Raw genomic sequence first — 16,527 nt, forward strand, 5'->3', positions numbered from 1 at the left:
TGGAGTGCTCCTGCAGCACTCCAGAAGCCCCGGGTTCATCCCTAGCCCCAGGAAACACGCCTGCCATCACGTCTCATCACTGCTGCTAGTGAGTTCCAGGCCAGCCTGCTACATAAGACCCTGTTTCAAAAAAGAAAAAGAAAGCTAGGCGTGGTGGCTTACACCTCTAATCCCAGCACTTGGGAGGCAGAGACAGGTGGATCTCTGTGGGTTCAAGGCCAGCCTGGTCTATAGAGCAAGTTCTAGGACAGCAAGGACTACACAGAGAAACCCTGTCTGAAAAAACAAACGAAAACAAAAGTGTTGCTGTCTGGAGTTCTCAGAGTGGTTGAGCAGAAATAACAAAGCCATCAGATAACTGTAGATGACGCGTCAGGGAGGAAGCACAGAGGAATCCTGAGGTCAGGCAAGTCCCCTCTGCGGAGGTGACATCTGAGTAGAGACCTAGGGAAGATGTGGTATGGGTGTGTTCGGTGGCAGAGGGAAAGGGCAGCAAACAGGCAGCTTCTAGGTCCTGAACGGGAGTGGTGCCCTAGGAAGGGGCTGAGATTGAGTGGGACAGCCGCACCATAAGCACTCTGGAGGCTAAGGCTGGAAGATTGATACAGTCTTTTAACTTTTATTTTCACATGTAGGGGTGTTTTTGTCTGCATGCGTGTCTGTGCACCATGTGCTTCCTAGTGTCTGCCAGGGCCAGAAGAGGACACTAGATCCCCTGGAACTGGAGTCACAACTGGTTTGGAGCCGCTGTGTGGTTGCTGGGAGTTGAACCTGGGTCCTTTGGATCAGCAGGAGATTCGGTACCCTTTCTGGCATCTGTGGGCACGGCAAACACATAGTGAACATGCATGTAGGCAAAAAAAAAAAAATCTTAAAAACAAAGAAGAAGCAGGGCTTAGAGCTCAATTGGTAGAGTGCTTGCTTGAATGCATAAGACTTGGACTTGTAGCCCAGCATGGCATGAACCAGGCATGGTGGTGCCACCTGTAACCCCGATGTGGAGGCAGGAGGATCAGAGATTCAAGGTCTCAGCTCCTACAGTACAGTCAGTTCTGGACCAGCTTGGGCTACATGAAACCCTGTGTCAAGCACACAAACAAACATTCCAGGACCTGGAGAAATACTCTGCAGTTAGAGCACATGCCGTTCTTATAGGAGTCCCAAGTCCAGTTCCCAGGACAGGCTCCCAACTGCCTGTGACCAGAGCTCCGGGAGATGCGGCACCCTCTTCCAGCCTCTGCCCTGTGACCAGAGCTCCGGGAGTTGCGGCACCCTCTTCCAGCCTCTGCCCTGTGACCAGAGCTCCGGGAGTTGCGGCACCCTCTTCCAACCCCTGACCTGCATTCACGAATTCATATCCACCACCACCCCCACACACACAACACACGTCATTAAAGAGAAAATAATTTTGTATTTTTGTTTTCAGAGACAGATTTCTCTTTTGTAGCCCTGACTACTTTCCTGGAACTCTCTTTGTAAACGGGCTAACCTCAAACTCAGAGATCCACCGGACTCTGCCTCTCCTGAGATCAAAGGGGTCCACTATCATACCTGGCGAGAATTAAATAAATTTTAAGAAATTAAAATAAATTTATTTTTATTTTTGGAACTCCAGCCCTAGAGGTCTGGAGAGATATGGCTCAGCAGCTAACAGCACTGGTTGCTCTTGCAGAGGATCCAGGTTCACTTTCCAGCACCCACATGGCAGTTCTGTTCCAGGGGTCTGACAGCCTCTTCTGGCCTCAGCTCTATTTCTTCTAGGCTAGATAGCCCTGTCCAAGTGACTTGCCCTTTCTGGCCTCTGGTTTTTGTGTCTCTGAAATAGTCCTAATAAGAACCCACCACCAGCCGGGCGATGGTGGCGCACGCCTTTAATCCCAGCACTCGGGAGGCAGAGGTAGGCGGATCTCTGTGAGTTCGAGACCAGCCTGGTCTACAGAGCTAGTTCCAGGACAGGCTCCAAAGCCACAGAGAAACCCTGTCTCGAAAAAACCAAAAAAAAAAAAAAAAAAAAAAAAGAACCCACCACCAGGGGTTGGGGGAGTGACTGGAGAGATGGCTCAGCGGTTAAGAGCACTGACTATTCTTCTGAAAGGACCAGGGTTCAACTCCAAGCACCCACATGACAGCTCACAATTGTCTGTAACTCCAGTTCCTGGGGACCTGACACCCTCGCACAGAGTATATATATACAGGCAAAACACAAATGCACATTAAATAAATCTTTTAAAAAAGAACCCACCACTGCCTTTCTTCTAGCTGGGTAGTGTTGGCACACATCTTTAATCCCAGCACTTAGGAGGCAGGCAAATCTCTGTGAGTTCAAAGCCAGGTCTACAGAGTGAGTACCAGGACATCTAAAGCTACACAGAGAAACCCTGTCGAGAGAGAGAGAGAGAGAGAGAGAGAGAGAGAGAGAGAGAGAGAATGAGAACAAAAGAAAAAGAAACTGAAGCAAACAAGCCACCACCACCACCAAGGGCTTTGCAGAGGAACGTTAGCCAGTGAGTGGGCAAGAATGCCCTGCTTCTGGTTTGAACTGGAACTTTCCTAGGTCCTTTCTGATGACTGGCCTGGACCTTAGACAAACTAGGGCAGGAATTCTCAAACCTAAGGTCAGTCTTCTCACCTTTCAAGGAACTGTGGCCAAGGCTGTACATTTTTCAGCTGTCACAGACAAAGTGTGCTACTGACCTCTAGTGGGTAAGGCAAGGGGCTGTGTAAGGCAGTTGCCCAGAATGACAAGGGTCACTTAACCCCCAAGTGTCAGTAGGGCCAGGGGTGGGAAACCCAAGTTTGCAGCAATGGAAGAGAAGGGAGAGAGACTGCTTCTTTCTGGGGGTTTCTGTGTGCAGGTTTAAAAAATGAAGCTTATTTTTTTTATTTATTTTACCACACAGGGAGGAAACCCAGGGCCTCACACATGCTAGGCCAGTGCTCGGCCACTGAGTGACATCCCTAGGTCAGAATCAAGTTGTACACCCCTACCACCACTGCGGCCTGTGACGTTCTGATTGCTTCTATACAGCAGCATGGTGTCCTTTCTTTCTTCCTTCCTTCCTTTCTTCTTCTTCTTCTTCTTCTTCTTCTTCTTCTTCTTCTTCTTTTTAAAGAAACTGGTGTCAAAAGTCTATAAAGGAAAAGCATGATCCTTTTCTTTTTTTTAATTGATTTTTATTGAGCTCTACATTTTTCTCTGCTCCCCTCCCTGCCTCTCTCCTCCCCTTCAACCCTCTCCCAAGGTCCCCATGCTCCCAGTTTACTCAGGAAATCTTGTCTTTTTCTACTTCCCATGTAGATTCGATCCATGTAAGTCTCTTTTAGTGTCCTCATTGTTGTCTAGGTTCTCTGGGATTGTGGTTTGTAGGCTGGTTTTCTTTGCTTTATGTTTAAAAGCCACATATGAGTGAGTACAAGTGATAATTGTCTTTCTGGGTCTGGGTTACCTCACTCAAAATGATGTTTTCTAGCCCCATCCATTTGGCTGCAAATTTCAAGATGTTATTTTTTTCAAACAGCATCGTTTCTATGTAGATTCAGCACAGTCCTCTTCATGGCCAGAAAACTTCTCTCTCTCTCTCTCTCTCTCTCTCTCTCTCTCTCTCTCCAAGACAGAGTTTCTCTGTGTAACAGCCTTACAGCCTTAGCTGTCCTGGAACTCGCTTTGTAGACCAGGCTGGTCTTAAATTCAGAGATCTGCCTGCCTCTGTCTTCCAAGTGCTGAGAGTAAAGGCGTGCACTACCACAGATTGGTCTTAGAAAACTTTTGTTTTGCCAAAAAAAAAAAAAAGAAAAGAAAAGAAAGAAAAATAGGGGCTGGAGAGATGGCTCAGTGGTTAAGAGCATTGCCTGCTCTTCCAAAGGTCCTGAGTTCAATTCCCAGCAACCACATGGTGGCTCACAACCATCTGGAATGAGGTCTGGTGCCCTCTTCTGGCCTGCAGACATACATACAGACAGAATATTGTATGCATAATAAATAAATATAAATAAATAAATAAAAGATTTATTTATTTTTATTTCATGTGTATGGGAGTTTTACCTACAAGTGTGTTTATGTACCATGTGTTTGCTATGGGCCTTCTGACCTGAATGCTAGGAATTGAATTCAGGTCCTCTGGAGGAGCAATACTTTTAACTCTGAACCATCTTTCTAGGCCCCAAAAATAATGAAGTCTTTTGGCTTTTGGTTGTTTGAAACAAGATCTTATATAGCCCCCACTAGGCTTGAACCATATAACCAAAATGACCTTGAATATCCTTACCCTCCTGTCTCTGCCTGGCCTGTGCCAGCCTCAAAAGCATTTCAGTTTGTGCTTGGGTGCGTCTGAAGACTTGAAACAGCCAGCTACAGGGACACCTGCTACAGGGACACCTGCTACACTATACAGTCATTACATGGGGAAGACAAGAGTTTTTAAGTCTACAAAGGTCATTTCATAAGGGACTCATAATAAAGGCTGGCAAACTCTGGGATTGGCATGGTGCCACTCACCTGTCATCTCAGCACTAGGAAGAGAGAGACCAGAGAATCAGGAGTTCAAGACTAGCGTGGGCTAATAGAATTCTTATAAACTAAAGCAAAGAAAAAATCACACTGCTTTAGATTCTGACTCAGCCACTCGCAGGTCATGTGACCTTGAAATACTCTTAAATAGATTGTATCCCTTAAAAGCTCCCTCCTGCTCTCCCCCTTGAGCCTGGAACTTTGTTTGTAGACCAGGCTGGCTTTGAACTCACAGAGATCCGCCTGCCTCTACCTCCCCAGTGCTGGGATCAAAGGCATGCGCCGGTTACTGCGTGGGCATGCGCATGGGACAGCACCTACATGGGGATCACTGGCTACTGCGTGGGCATGCGCGTGGGACAGCACGTGATAAAGAGTTAATTTTTTTTTTCGAGACAGGGTTTCTCTTTGGAGCCTAACCTGGAACTAGCTCTGTAGACCAAGCTGGTCTCGAACTCACAGAGATCCACCTGCCTCTGCCTCCCGAGTGCTGGGATTAAAGGCGTGCGCCACCATCGCCCGGCCAGAGTTAATTTTTTGCAGTCAGGCCTCACCTTCTACCACGTGGGTCCTGGAGATCAAACCTAGTTTGTCAGGCTTGGCAGCAAGGTCCTTTACCTAGTGAGCTCTCCCATCTGCTCTTGTGTGTTTGGCATCACACCAGGAAGTGCTGCATGCACACGAGGTACAGAAAGGGCCAGCTGTGTGGGGCGGTGATGGCACTCACCCTTAATTCCAGCACTCGGTAGGCAGGGGTAGGCAGATCTCTGTGAGTTTGAGGCCAGCCTGGTCTACAGAGCGAATACCAGGACAGCCAGGGCTACACAGAGAAACCCTGTCTCGAAAAACCAAAAAAAGGAAGAAAGAAAGGTCCAGGTCCTAGCCGTGACCATCCCTGACACATGCTGTCACCCTCGGCTTGCAGAGCAAGACATCAGACATTTCCTCAGATAATAGCAGCTGTAGCTGTTGAGTGAGTCCACACTACATCCCAAAGTTTCTGGGTCTTTTGGACCATGTAGCCCAGGCTGTCCCGGAACTCACTAAGTAGTTTAATATGGCAGTTCTTCTGTCTCTGCCTCAGGAGCCCTCGGGCTGTCCTGGGGTGGAACCCAGGGCTGTGTGTACTCAGCAGGCACTCCACCAGCTGAGTGGACTCCCTGCATCAGGTACCTGCTTTACCGTTGGACGAACTGATGCTCTGTGGAAGTGATTTTGGGCCAAGTGGATAAAGTGATGGTAAAGCTAGGCCTCGGCTTCACCTTCCTCAGTCTCTGGGCCCTGTGGCATCGGTGCTCATAACTCCAGACAGAAAGACTCCCTGCTCCTTTCTGATATAGAGCAAACGTCTTGCACGATGAGGCATAATGTCAGCACCCAAGAAGCCAAGGCAGTTGCATTTCGAGTTTGCAGCCAGCCTGAGCTCCTGGAGGACAGGGAAGCTCATGCCTGGAATCTCAGACTAGAGGAGGTGGAGGCAGGGGGACTAGGAGTTTAAACTCAGACTGCCACATAGCAAGTGTAAGGTCAGCGTGGACTGCATGAGATTGTTTAGGGACATCTTGTGAGCTATAGGTGGCACGAGGAGGTATTTCCAAGATTGTAGATGTATTATCAGATTATGACCTACAACTTGGGACTGGGCCAGTGAAATGGCTCAGCGGGCAAAGACGATTGATTGCTGCTAAGTCTGATGCCCTGAGCCCCACCCCGGGATTCCTGGGAGTTATCCAAAGGAGGTTTTTGCTCTCCACATGTGTGCTATATCATGCGTGCATGTTTGCATTCTTGCAAGTGGGAATGCGCACACACAATAATAAAATAATGAACAATGAAGAAATAATACAAAGAATTAAAGTCTAGTACTGGCCCAAGAGCTGTGGATTAACCTACTTACACACACACACACACACACACACACACACACACACACACACACACCTGGCGTTTTGGGATCCCACACCCTTGCTATGTCACCATGGTTTGCACCCGTGCCTTGTGTCTGGAGGATACCCCTAAGCTTATGTTGGGGGTCTCAGCACTTTAGGGGGACATTGTAGGATGCCGTGGAGCCACTGCAGGGTGGAGGGAAACATTTCCTGCCATAGGTGACTCTAGGATTTGGGGGCTCCAGTTGGCTTGTGGTCATTGCCTTTGCCTGTGGGAGGTGAGTCTAGGATGCTGGGGATGGTGTCTGTGCACGCTTTAGGAGAGTTTTGGAAAATCTAGTCTGCCAGCTGCCCATGGTGGCGTATACCTTTATTTTTTTTTAAATATTTATTTATTTATTTATTGTGTATACAGTGTTCTGCCTGCATACATGCCTGCAGGCCAGAAGAGGGGACCAGATCTCATTACAGATGGTTGTGAACCACCATGTGGTTGCTGGGAATTGAACTCAGGACCATTGGAAGAGCAACAAGTGCTCTTAACCACTGAGCCATCTCTCCAGCCCCTGGAGATCCTTTAATCCCAGGACTTGGAAGGGACTCTGTGAGTTCGAGGAAAGCCTGGTCTCATAGTTCTTGGCCAGTCAGAACTACATAGTGAGACCCAGTTTTAACGCTCCCCGCCCCCAATAAAGAATGAGTAAAGAGAGGCTCGTGTCAGTGGTCTTGGTGTCAGAGGGACCTCCGTGGGCTTTCAGAACACCACCCGAATTTGTGGGTGCACTCTGAGAATTCTGGTGTGCACCGGTCTTTGGGAGTGGGATGTCTCAGAAAACGGTGGCAGTGCTAGGAAAAGGGGGACACTGAGGGGTCTGTGGCTACCCCGGGCGGCGCGCCTTGGAGGAAGGTGGTTGGGCTTCCTGAGGTCTGAGGCGCCCCGGCCGGCCCCGCCCCGAGGGCGGCCCGAGCGCAGCCGGAAGGGCCGAGGCTGCGGGAGGCGCATGGCGCGGCGGGGCTGGGGCCGCATCCCTGAGCCGCGCGCGGCGGCCTGCCTGGAGGCGGCGGCCGAGGACGACGCGTTCCTGCCCGGGCCCTCCGCAGCCTCCGTGTTCTTCGGCAACACATCCTCCACGCCCCACAGACGCCTGCGGCTCTTCCGTGGTAGTGTGCAAGACTGGGGCCGGCAGGCATGGGCCGGGTGAGTGCGCGCCCCTTTGGCCACGGGTTCGAGGCCCTTCTGCGCTCACCAGCATGACCATCTGTTGGGCTTGAGGAGGGGGCTTGCTGCAGCCTTGCTTTTCCTCTTCCGTGTGAGGTAGAGATAAAAATCATCTTGCCCTCCAGGGTTGCTGTGGAGAAATCTGATAGGGCATAGTGTAGGTGCTCAATAAACGCAGGGTCTCTCACTTCCTGCGCCTACTTGAAGCTGTGGTTATGCCTTGGGGGACTTGAGGCCAGCCCAGCATCCGGTGTGACCCTGGGACTTGTGTTCTTTTCTTTTTTAGGGGCTGGAGAGATGACTCAGACGTTAAGAGCACTTGCTGAGGTTCAGTTCCCAATACCACATCACACACTGGGGGCTCACAAACACAGGTACTGCCAGCTACATAGGACCAAAGCCCTGTATTCAATGGCTTATTCACTCACACACACACACACACACACACACACACAAGCATAAACATAGGATTGTGTGCTTATATGTGTGTACTTGAGTTCAGGGGCCTGTGGAAGCCAGAAGAGAATGCTGGGTCCCCTGGATCTGGAGTTAGAAGCAGTTGTGAGGTCCAGTATGGGTGCTGGGAACCACATTCAGTCAGGCTGCTCAGTTCTGACTAGTCTGTTACTCACTATGCACACCAGGCTGGGATTAAAATGTGTGCCACCATGCCCATCTCTTTTCTTTCTTTCTTTGATTTTGTCTTTTTTTAAATTTAGCTTTTTTTTTGTTTTTAATTTTAAATCTTTGTGTGTGTGTGTGTGTTGTGTGTGTGACAAAGAGAGAGAGAGAGAGAGAGAGAGAGAGAGAGCGCGTTTTGCCTGTGTGTGCACCCTGTGTGTGCCTGGTGCCTGTGGAGGCCAGACAATGACATGGGGTCCCTACAGATGCTTGTGAGCCTCCATGTAGATATGGGCATCTAATCCCAGGTCTCCAGGAGGAGCCGCCAGTACTTTTAACTACTGAGCCATCGCTCCAGATGTGGTTTTTGGACCTTGTTTTGAGACACAGGCTCCTGTAACCCAGGCTAGCTTCCTGCTCACTGTATAGCCAAGGGTGGCCTTGAACTTCTTATCCTCCTGCCACTCCTGAGCACTAGGGTTATAGTCACACCACACCGTGCAGATTCAGGCCGAACCCTTTGTGTGTGTTAGGCAGGCACTCTACTAGCTGAGCTGTGGCTTTTGAGATAAAGTCCCACTCTGTAGCCCAGGCTGAATCAAGATTGCTAGAGTTGCAGGCATGAGCTACCGCACTTGGGAACAAGTTGGTGTTGAGTTCTTCTAGCCGCTATTTGTCTGTTGAATGATGTTATTTTGTTGCCTTATGCGGCTGGGTTTGTCTTGTGTCCCTCTTCTCCCTAGCTCTGCCTCCCAGTGTGTCACCCAGTCCCTCCCCCGGGTCTTATTTGGTAGTGATACCACCTCGTGCCATGAGGGATGGATGGTTGCTTGACCAGAATGTGATGGGCTGTGGGGACAGGAAGCCTGAGGGAGCCAGGCCTAGAAACCACATCCGGTGTGCCTTCCAAACATCCCTTTCTCCTGGAAACTGAACTTCGTGGTAGCCTGGAGATCGGCCCAGGTTTTTGCTGGGTCTCCTCCCGGCTGGCACGGTCCTCTGTTCTCTATATATACTTGCTGAGGACAGAGACTGTTGGAAGCCACTCTGGGCACTGGGCAGGAAGTGGGCCGGGGAAAAAAGAGCAGAGGCCTGACCTTTGGGATGGGGCAAGGTGTGGGGGACATAAGTGTGTCTTGGGTTTGTCTGTGCCTGTTCCGTTTTTTGTTTTTTGTTTTTTGTCCCTCCACTGCCCAACTCAACTCCACCTCCCAGCATCTGTCACCTAGTCCCTCCTTAGGGTCTTGATCACCCCGCCCTCCACTCGCCTCTGGGGTGTGTCTGGTTCCCCCGCGGGCGCTTGGTGGCGATCTGAGACCTAGAGGTGGCACAGCTCGACGTCAGGCCGGGGAGGGGTGGAAGGCGGGGCCGGGGCAGAGGGGAGGGCCGTGGGCTAGGAGCCGGGGAAACCGGAGCCCCGGGCGTCCCTAAAGCCCGGGGAGGGACCGGCGGGAAGTGGGTGCTCAGTTTCACAGGGCCCTTCTGCAAGAGGGAGGCAGGCGCTGTGGACACACTCGCGTGAGGAGGACGCGAGCACTGGGATCGTGTCCCTTGGGGGGCCACAGGGGTGGTGCCAGGGGCTAGGACACGACAAGTGTGGAGGCGGTGCCGGCGATCGCTGGCGCCTAAGGCCTGGCGTGCAGCGCCGCACACCCCCTGTGCAGCAGCCGGTCCCCAATGCCGGCCCCGACGGCGCTTGGCTCCCATGCGCTCCAGTGCAGCACCCCGGGCCCGACCCCGACCCCCGGCCTTGGCATTGCCCCTGGGACCAGAGTCACTGACCCACTTCTCCTTCAGCGAGGAGGACACTCTTCGACACCCTCCCCGCAGATGTGTCAGGTGGGTGGCCTGCAGCCAGTGGCCTTTCTTTGTGACTTGAAGGTGTACTTGCATGTTTGGGAAAAGAGGAGCCTTTCTAGAGTAGCCAGCTTTGGGGGGGGGGGGGAGATCCCCTAAGAAACTTCCCACATCTAGCAAGGGACCCTGCCCCCTGCCCTCGCCTTAAAAATGTGGGTGCCTGCAGATGGGTGGGCTCCAAAACTGGGTGCTAGTTTCCACCTCAACTGTCTACTCAAGGTTGGGGTTCCTCCGCACTTTCCATTCCCCTCAACTTGAGTATCTAGCACTCTCCCCGGCAGCAAACGTGGGTGTCCAGCCTGGCACCTGGGCTCCATTCCCAAGTCACTGGCCAAGAGCCAGGTCCCTAAGGCCTTACATGGTTTCTCCACACAACTCCCCTGAGCTGGGGCTGTCAGACTGCAGGCCAAGCCCTGGTGTGTGGGGGAAGGTGCCTGAGAACCCAGAGGGCATTTTGAACTGGATGGGTAGAGCTGAGGCCAGGAAGTGACCTTTAAGTTGGGAAGTCCTCCATGCCTCGCTGCACAGTCTGGTCAGACACCTTGATGGACACAGACACCCGTGTCCAGTGAGAACACACGTGGCCACACCCACATTTGGGTTAAGCCAGGTCACGGGTATTTGCTGTTTTAGACGTGACTGGGGTCTCCAGGTTAGTCAAGGAGAGAGCACGCAAGGGACCCATAACCGTGGCAGGTGAACACAGATGCTCATACCTTCAGAACAGCCTGGTATACACCTTGCTTCCCAGAAAGACACTGTCACCTCTTGTATACTCATTCCTGCAGGCAGGAAAGACTCCCCCCTCCCCCACTTCATAACCACTTGGGTAAGGAACAGCCACAGTGTTTTTGTGGGACATTCTCATGAGGTCACAGGAATATGGAGACAGACAGACACCTGGGCAGTTGGGACACCTGCCCCTCCCCCTCATGCGTACCTCTGCATACAAGTGTGGACACACAGGAATCCCCTGCCTAGACTTATCACATGTTCCAAGCCTTGACATCCAGTCCCACAAACATCAGTGGCACCTGGCACTGTGAGCCCGCTGCAGACACTTGCCAGAGCCGACACTCAACCTCAGTGTGACCTTCACAGAGCAAACCAGTCCTTTTCATGGAAGCTTTCTGGCACCTCCTCTGAGGCAATCAGGTGGAGACAAGCAAGGAGCCTGGAAGGCCACAGGCCTGTTTCTGTCCCCAGAGTGCAGAGCCCAGCGGCCCCAGGTTCAAAGCCACTCCTGACCAATTTATTTAGCCCCTTTGTTTGCTTGTTTAGTAGTCAAGCTGGCCTCCAATTTGCTGTGTAGCTGAGGATGACCTTGAACCCAGGTCTTTGTGAGCTGCGTGCCAGGCAGTACCTCACCCAAGAGCCAGGCCCAGCCCTGCTTATCCTTTCTGACCTCCTCATCCTCAGGTTTTTGTTTGTTCACTTTGGTTTTCTCTGTAGCTTTGGAGCCTGTCCTGGAACTAGCTCTGTAGACCAGGCTATCCTCGAACTCACAGAGATCCACCTGCCTCTGTCTCCCGAGTATGGGGATTAAAGGCATGCGCCACCACCGCCTGGCCATTGTCAGGGTTTTGTTTGTTTGTTTGGCTGGTTTTGGCCTAGAAAATGGGGCATTAATGCATATGGGGACATATTTAGCGCCTAGCATGGGGCACTTTAATAGCATTTGTTTGTGTTTGGCTTCTCTTTTATTACTATATTTGTTTATTTAATTTCTTGGAGTGATACATGCAGGGGTTGAAGGGCAACTTTCAGGTGTCCATTTTCTCTTCCCACTGTTTGGGTCCTGGGGATTAAACCTTCACCTTACTTTCCTGAGACAGGGTCAGTTACAGAACCTGAAGCTCCCTGATTGGCCAAGGCTACGTGGCCAGGGAGATCCAGGAATCCTGTCTTCACCTTCCCAGCGCCCCTCTGTCAGGTGTGCACTGCTGCTGGACTTGTCTCGTCCCCCAGGGCTGCTGCTGGCAGTCCAGACTTAGGTCCCTGTGGCCAGTACTTGACTATGTTGCCTCTTGAGATTGAAGTGAGAGTCTAGTGCAGGTCACTATACCCGTGCTGACCAGGCTGGGGGCTCTAGTACCAGCATCTGCTCCTCCTCCGTGTAGCTTGTGACTTTGCCTCCTGTTGAGATTTCTCTGACTGACTTTGGACAGAAGAGGCAGGGGTCTTTTTTCCTTACATTTGTGTGTATTTTGTGTGTGGATGTGCATGGGCGTGTGTTTGACGGTCCCCATGTGGAGGTTAGAGGGCGCTGTGGAGTTTCTTCTCTTCCTCCAGGATGTAAGTCCCAGGGATTACACTGAGGTCTCTATGCTTGGTTGCAGTCTAGGATCAGCTGACCCCTTGTGTCCCCCCAGGCTTCAGTTCAACAGCCCAGCCTTGTCCCCTGTGCCTGCCCTCAGCTCAGGGGACATTCAGGCCTGAAGCACAAACAACAGTGCCCAAGGGACCATCTGCTCACCACGAAGGCCCATGAGCTCCCACTGACGTTCACTGCTTCCCTCGGGGCAGGCAGATTTGCCACCAGGATATCAGCTGAGAGCCCTCGCAGGTCTGTGTGGGTCTCATCCTCCCTAAGCTCCTGTGTAAAGGGCCCAGGTCCTCAGTGGGAGCAAACTCAGGATATGGCCATCAGGCAGCTAGGCCCCCAGGTGCCCACTGACACTTTGTGCCTCAGGTTTCGTGTCCTCAACAAATGGTGCAGAAATAAATGGGTCAGTCTAAACAGAGCGTTTTCACAGGAGAGGCAGACAGCAAGGGCTTGAGAAGGAGGGTGGGCAGGATGGCTCAGTGGGTAGAGACTTGCCACTGAGCTCCATGGTAGAAGAGTGCAAGGCCTCAGACCTCTCAACCGTGTGGCACCAACACTCTCACACACAGTAAACAAACAAATCAGAAACGCTGGTTGCTGGTTGTGAAAGGAAATGCAACCGAGAGAAACATGCACGTGGTGCTGCAGGTACTCACAGATGACCGCTGCCATCAAAGGCAAAAGTTCATGTGTGGTTTTCCTTTCACCTTCAGGGCTCTTATTTTCCTTTTTTTTTTTTTTTTTTTTTAGACAGGGTTTCTCTGTGTAGCCCTGGCTGTCTGGAAACGCACACTGTAGACCAGGCTGGCCTTGAACTCAGAGAGCTGCCTGCCTCTGCTTCCCCGAATGCTGGGATTAAAGGCGTGTGCTACTATGCTCAGCTTTTATTTTTATTTTTAAACACGTAATGTGCGTGTGTGCACACGTGCTGAGGAGTGTGTGGAGGTCAGAGGACACCTTTTCGGAGTCAGTTCCCTCTCCACTGTGTGTGTCCTAGGAATCAAACCTCTGTGTGAGCTTAGCGGTGAGCCTCTTTCCCACCGCCGCCACCCCAGAACCCAGGGCTTCAAAGGCAATGCCTTACCACTCCCTGGGCTTTGATTCCTTCGGGTCTCACTATGTATGTGGTCCAGCTGACTTTATACTTGCTGTCCTCCCGTGTCAGCCTCACTCCCTGGTGCTGGAACTCTGCTGGGCTAGTTCTGTGAGTTTTGACTTGTACAATGTAGCACGAATATACTCTAGTTTTGTCCTTTTCTTTCGTGTGTGTATTTGTGTGTATCATGTGTGTGGGGTGGGTGGGCACATGTGCCCCGGTGTGCATGTCTGGAGGTCTGAGGTCAACATCTGGTGTCTTCTATTACTCTCCATGTAGACCCCGTAGATGCATGCCACTGACCCTAGCTTTTACATGGATGCTGGCGACTGGGACTCAGTTTTCTTATGATTGAACAGCAGTTGTTGTATCCACTGAGCCATCGCCTCATCCCTGCCTTGTAACTTTAATAAAATTCATTTGAGCAGAAAGGCTGAAGGTTACTCAGCAGGTAAGAGACTGGCAGTGAATCCCCAGAACCCACATGGTGGAAGGAGAGCTGACTCTCTCAAGCTGTTCTCGGACTACCACAGGGGCCATAGCACATGCTCACGTGTGTGCGTCCATAGTGCACGATCATGTGTGTACGTACACCGCGCACACTCACGTGTGTGTCCATGAACACAAACAAATAAGACACGCTCAAGTTTTGTGTGTCAATCATCCATTTTTTCACGATGTACACTATTCCATAGTTGAATTTGCTAAAATATATCAGTTCATCAGTTGCTGGATTGTTTTGGTTAGTTTGGGTTTGATAGCTGACAGCTATTGTGGACATGTTTGCCCAGATTTGGCCTTTGGCCTTATGAGTGGTTTTTCTGTATTTAGCCAGCCAAGTCTCTCAACAAGATTTTACTTTAAAGAAACCTTATTTTTTTAACTGATGAGTGTTTTGCCTGCATGTGTGTCTGCGTACCACATATGTGCCTGATGCCTACAGAGGTCAGAACAGGGCATCAGATCCCTGGAACTGGAGTTACAGACAGTTGTGATCATGTAGGTGCTGGGGGATCAAACCCAGGTCCTCTGTAAGAGCAACTGACTGATGCTTCTTAACAGCTGAGTCCACCCCTCTAGTCCCTCAGGTGATTGATTTGTTTTGTCTGTGTAGCCTTGGTTGTCTTGGAACTGACTCTGTGGACCAGGCTGACCTTGAACTCATCAGAGATCCACCTGCCTCTGCCTTCCAAGTGCTGGGATGAAAGGCCTGTGCCACAACCACCCAGCCCTCAATTGATTTTTAAAAAACTTTTCTGCTTGGTTTTTGTTTTTGAAGATAGGGTTTCTCTGTGTAACCTGTTTCTCTGTCCTGGGACTCACTCTGTAGACCAGGCTGGTGTCAAACTCAGAGAACCGCCTGGCTCTGCCTCTTGAGTGCTGGGATGAAAGGCGTGCGCCACCACCGCCTGGCCAAAACTTTCTTGAAGGGTGTGGTCTTGCCAATGAACTCAAGGTCACCTTGGTTTGCTAAAAGCTGGAGCCAAGGTTTATCTTCACAGCTCCCTTCCTAAGAGCTGACATTTCGCCAGCAGCATTCCGTCAGCCCGCAATATTTTTCTTTGGATTCTCTGTACGGGCACCTGAACTGTGAGCTATTGGGACAACTTCAGATTGGGTATTTAAGGGCTGGAGAGATGGCTCAGTGGTTAAGAGCATTGCCTGCTCTTCCAAAGGTCCTGAGTTCAATTCCCAGCAACCACATGGTGGCTCACAACCATCTGGAATGAGGTCTGGTGCCCTCTTCTGGCCTGCAGGAATACACGCAGACAGAATATGTATACATAATAAATAAATTTAAAAAAAAAAAGAAAAAAAAACAGATTGGGTATTTAATAATTAGTATTCTTTTTTTTTTTTTTTTTGGTTTTTTCGAGACAGGGTTTCTCTGTGGTTTTGGAGCCTGTCCTGGAACTAGCTCTTGTAGACCAGGCTGGTCTCGAACTCACAGAGATCCGCCTGCCTCTGCCTCCCGAGTGCTGGGATTAAAGGCATGAGCCACCACCGCCCGGCTAATTAGTACATTCTTATTTACTTCGTGGGGACATGTGTGTGTGAAAGTACAGGGGTGTTGAAGTGGAGGTCAGAGGATGGGGGCCATCTCAGTGGCCCTTAAAATTTTAAATTAATTGACCTTAGACAGGGTTTGGCCATATACCTAGATTTGCTTCAGATTCGTGGCATTGCTGTCGCTGCTTCAGCCTCCCACGTGCTGAGATTACAGGTGTGAGCCAGCACACCAGCTGTGTGCGTGTGTAGAAAAGAAAAGTAAAGCGGGCACCTTCAAGGACTGAACGCGTCTCTTTCACGCTTGCGTGACAAGTTCTTCACCAGCTGCGCTGTCTCTCCACACCGTCTCCCCTGACTCCCCGATCTCTGCCACAAACCTCCTCAGCCTCTTTCACACCTCTTAATCTCGCCAGCACCATCTCAGTCCCCCTGACTCCTCTTCCCTCTGTCTCTTGCAGCGTAGAGGCAGAAAATGGGCCAACACCGTCCCCTGGCCGCAGCCCCCTGGACTCACAGGCGAGCCCCAGTCTTGTGCTACATGCTGGGGCAGCCACCAGCCAGCGCCGAGAGTCCTTCCTCTATCGCTCAGACAGCGACTATGATATGTCACCCAAGACTATGTCCAGAAACTCATCTGTCACCAGCGAAGCGTGAGCAAACCCTGCCCTACTCACCAGATCCCCTAAGCCTGGCCCTGCCACAAGCTGTCCTTTCCAACAAAGAGTGGGGCATCCATCCCCCTTGTTTGGTCAGTACACACACATTGTCCTCCCCATTGAAGGGTAAGCTGCCCCTTTCTGTCTTACACAAGACTTAGAAGATTAGAAAGTTTGGCCGTGCCCACTAGCTCCGCTCACACCCAGTCATTGGTTGCTTTCAAGTCTGGCTCTCGCTCTCCTCCTGTAAACAGGGTCTGTAGCTTCCCATCTAGCTGAAGCTCCTGCCACCTCTGCTGGAGCGCTGGGGTGACAGATGTACACCACCATGCCCTGTTTATGCTGT

The 16,527-nt window shown here is 51.0% G+C and overlaps 1 protein-coding gene across 4 annotated transcripts in view; it reads left to right on the top strand.

The window, feature by feature from the left end:
* The window catches only part of Pde4a (phosphodiesterase 4A), a 44,101-nt gene that overhangs the window by 7,324 nt on the left and 20,250 nt on the right, over positions 1 to 16,527 (top strand). The window contains exons 1-2 of one of the 4 annotated variants that reach the window (XM_041657061.1): positions 7,376 to 7,594; positions 15,984 to 16,175. In XM_041657061.1, coding sequence (XP_041512995.1) covers positions 7,398 to 7,594; positions 15,984 to 16,175 — 389 coding nt within the window. In that variant the 5' untranslated portion in view covers positions 7,376 to 7,397. Of the gene's footprint in view, positions 1 to 7,375; positions 7,595 to 9,644; positions 10,076 to 15,983; positions 16,176 to 16,527 lie in introns of those variants that run through there. The other 3 variants (XM_041657062.1, XM_041657060.1, XM_041657063.1) reach the window with 3 other exon arrangements.

This window comes from Microtus oregoni, unplaced genomic scaffold (assembly GCF_018167655.1).
Source record: "Microtus oregoni isolate MIOR12 unplaced genomic scaffold, Mior012 000008F_ref0000371, whole genome shotgun sequence".
Classification (NCBI taxonomy): Eukaryota; Metazoa; Chordata; class Mammalia; order Rodentia; family Cricetidae; genus Microtus; species Microtus oregoni.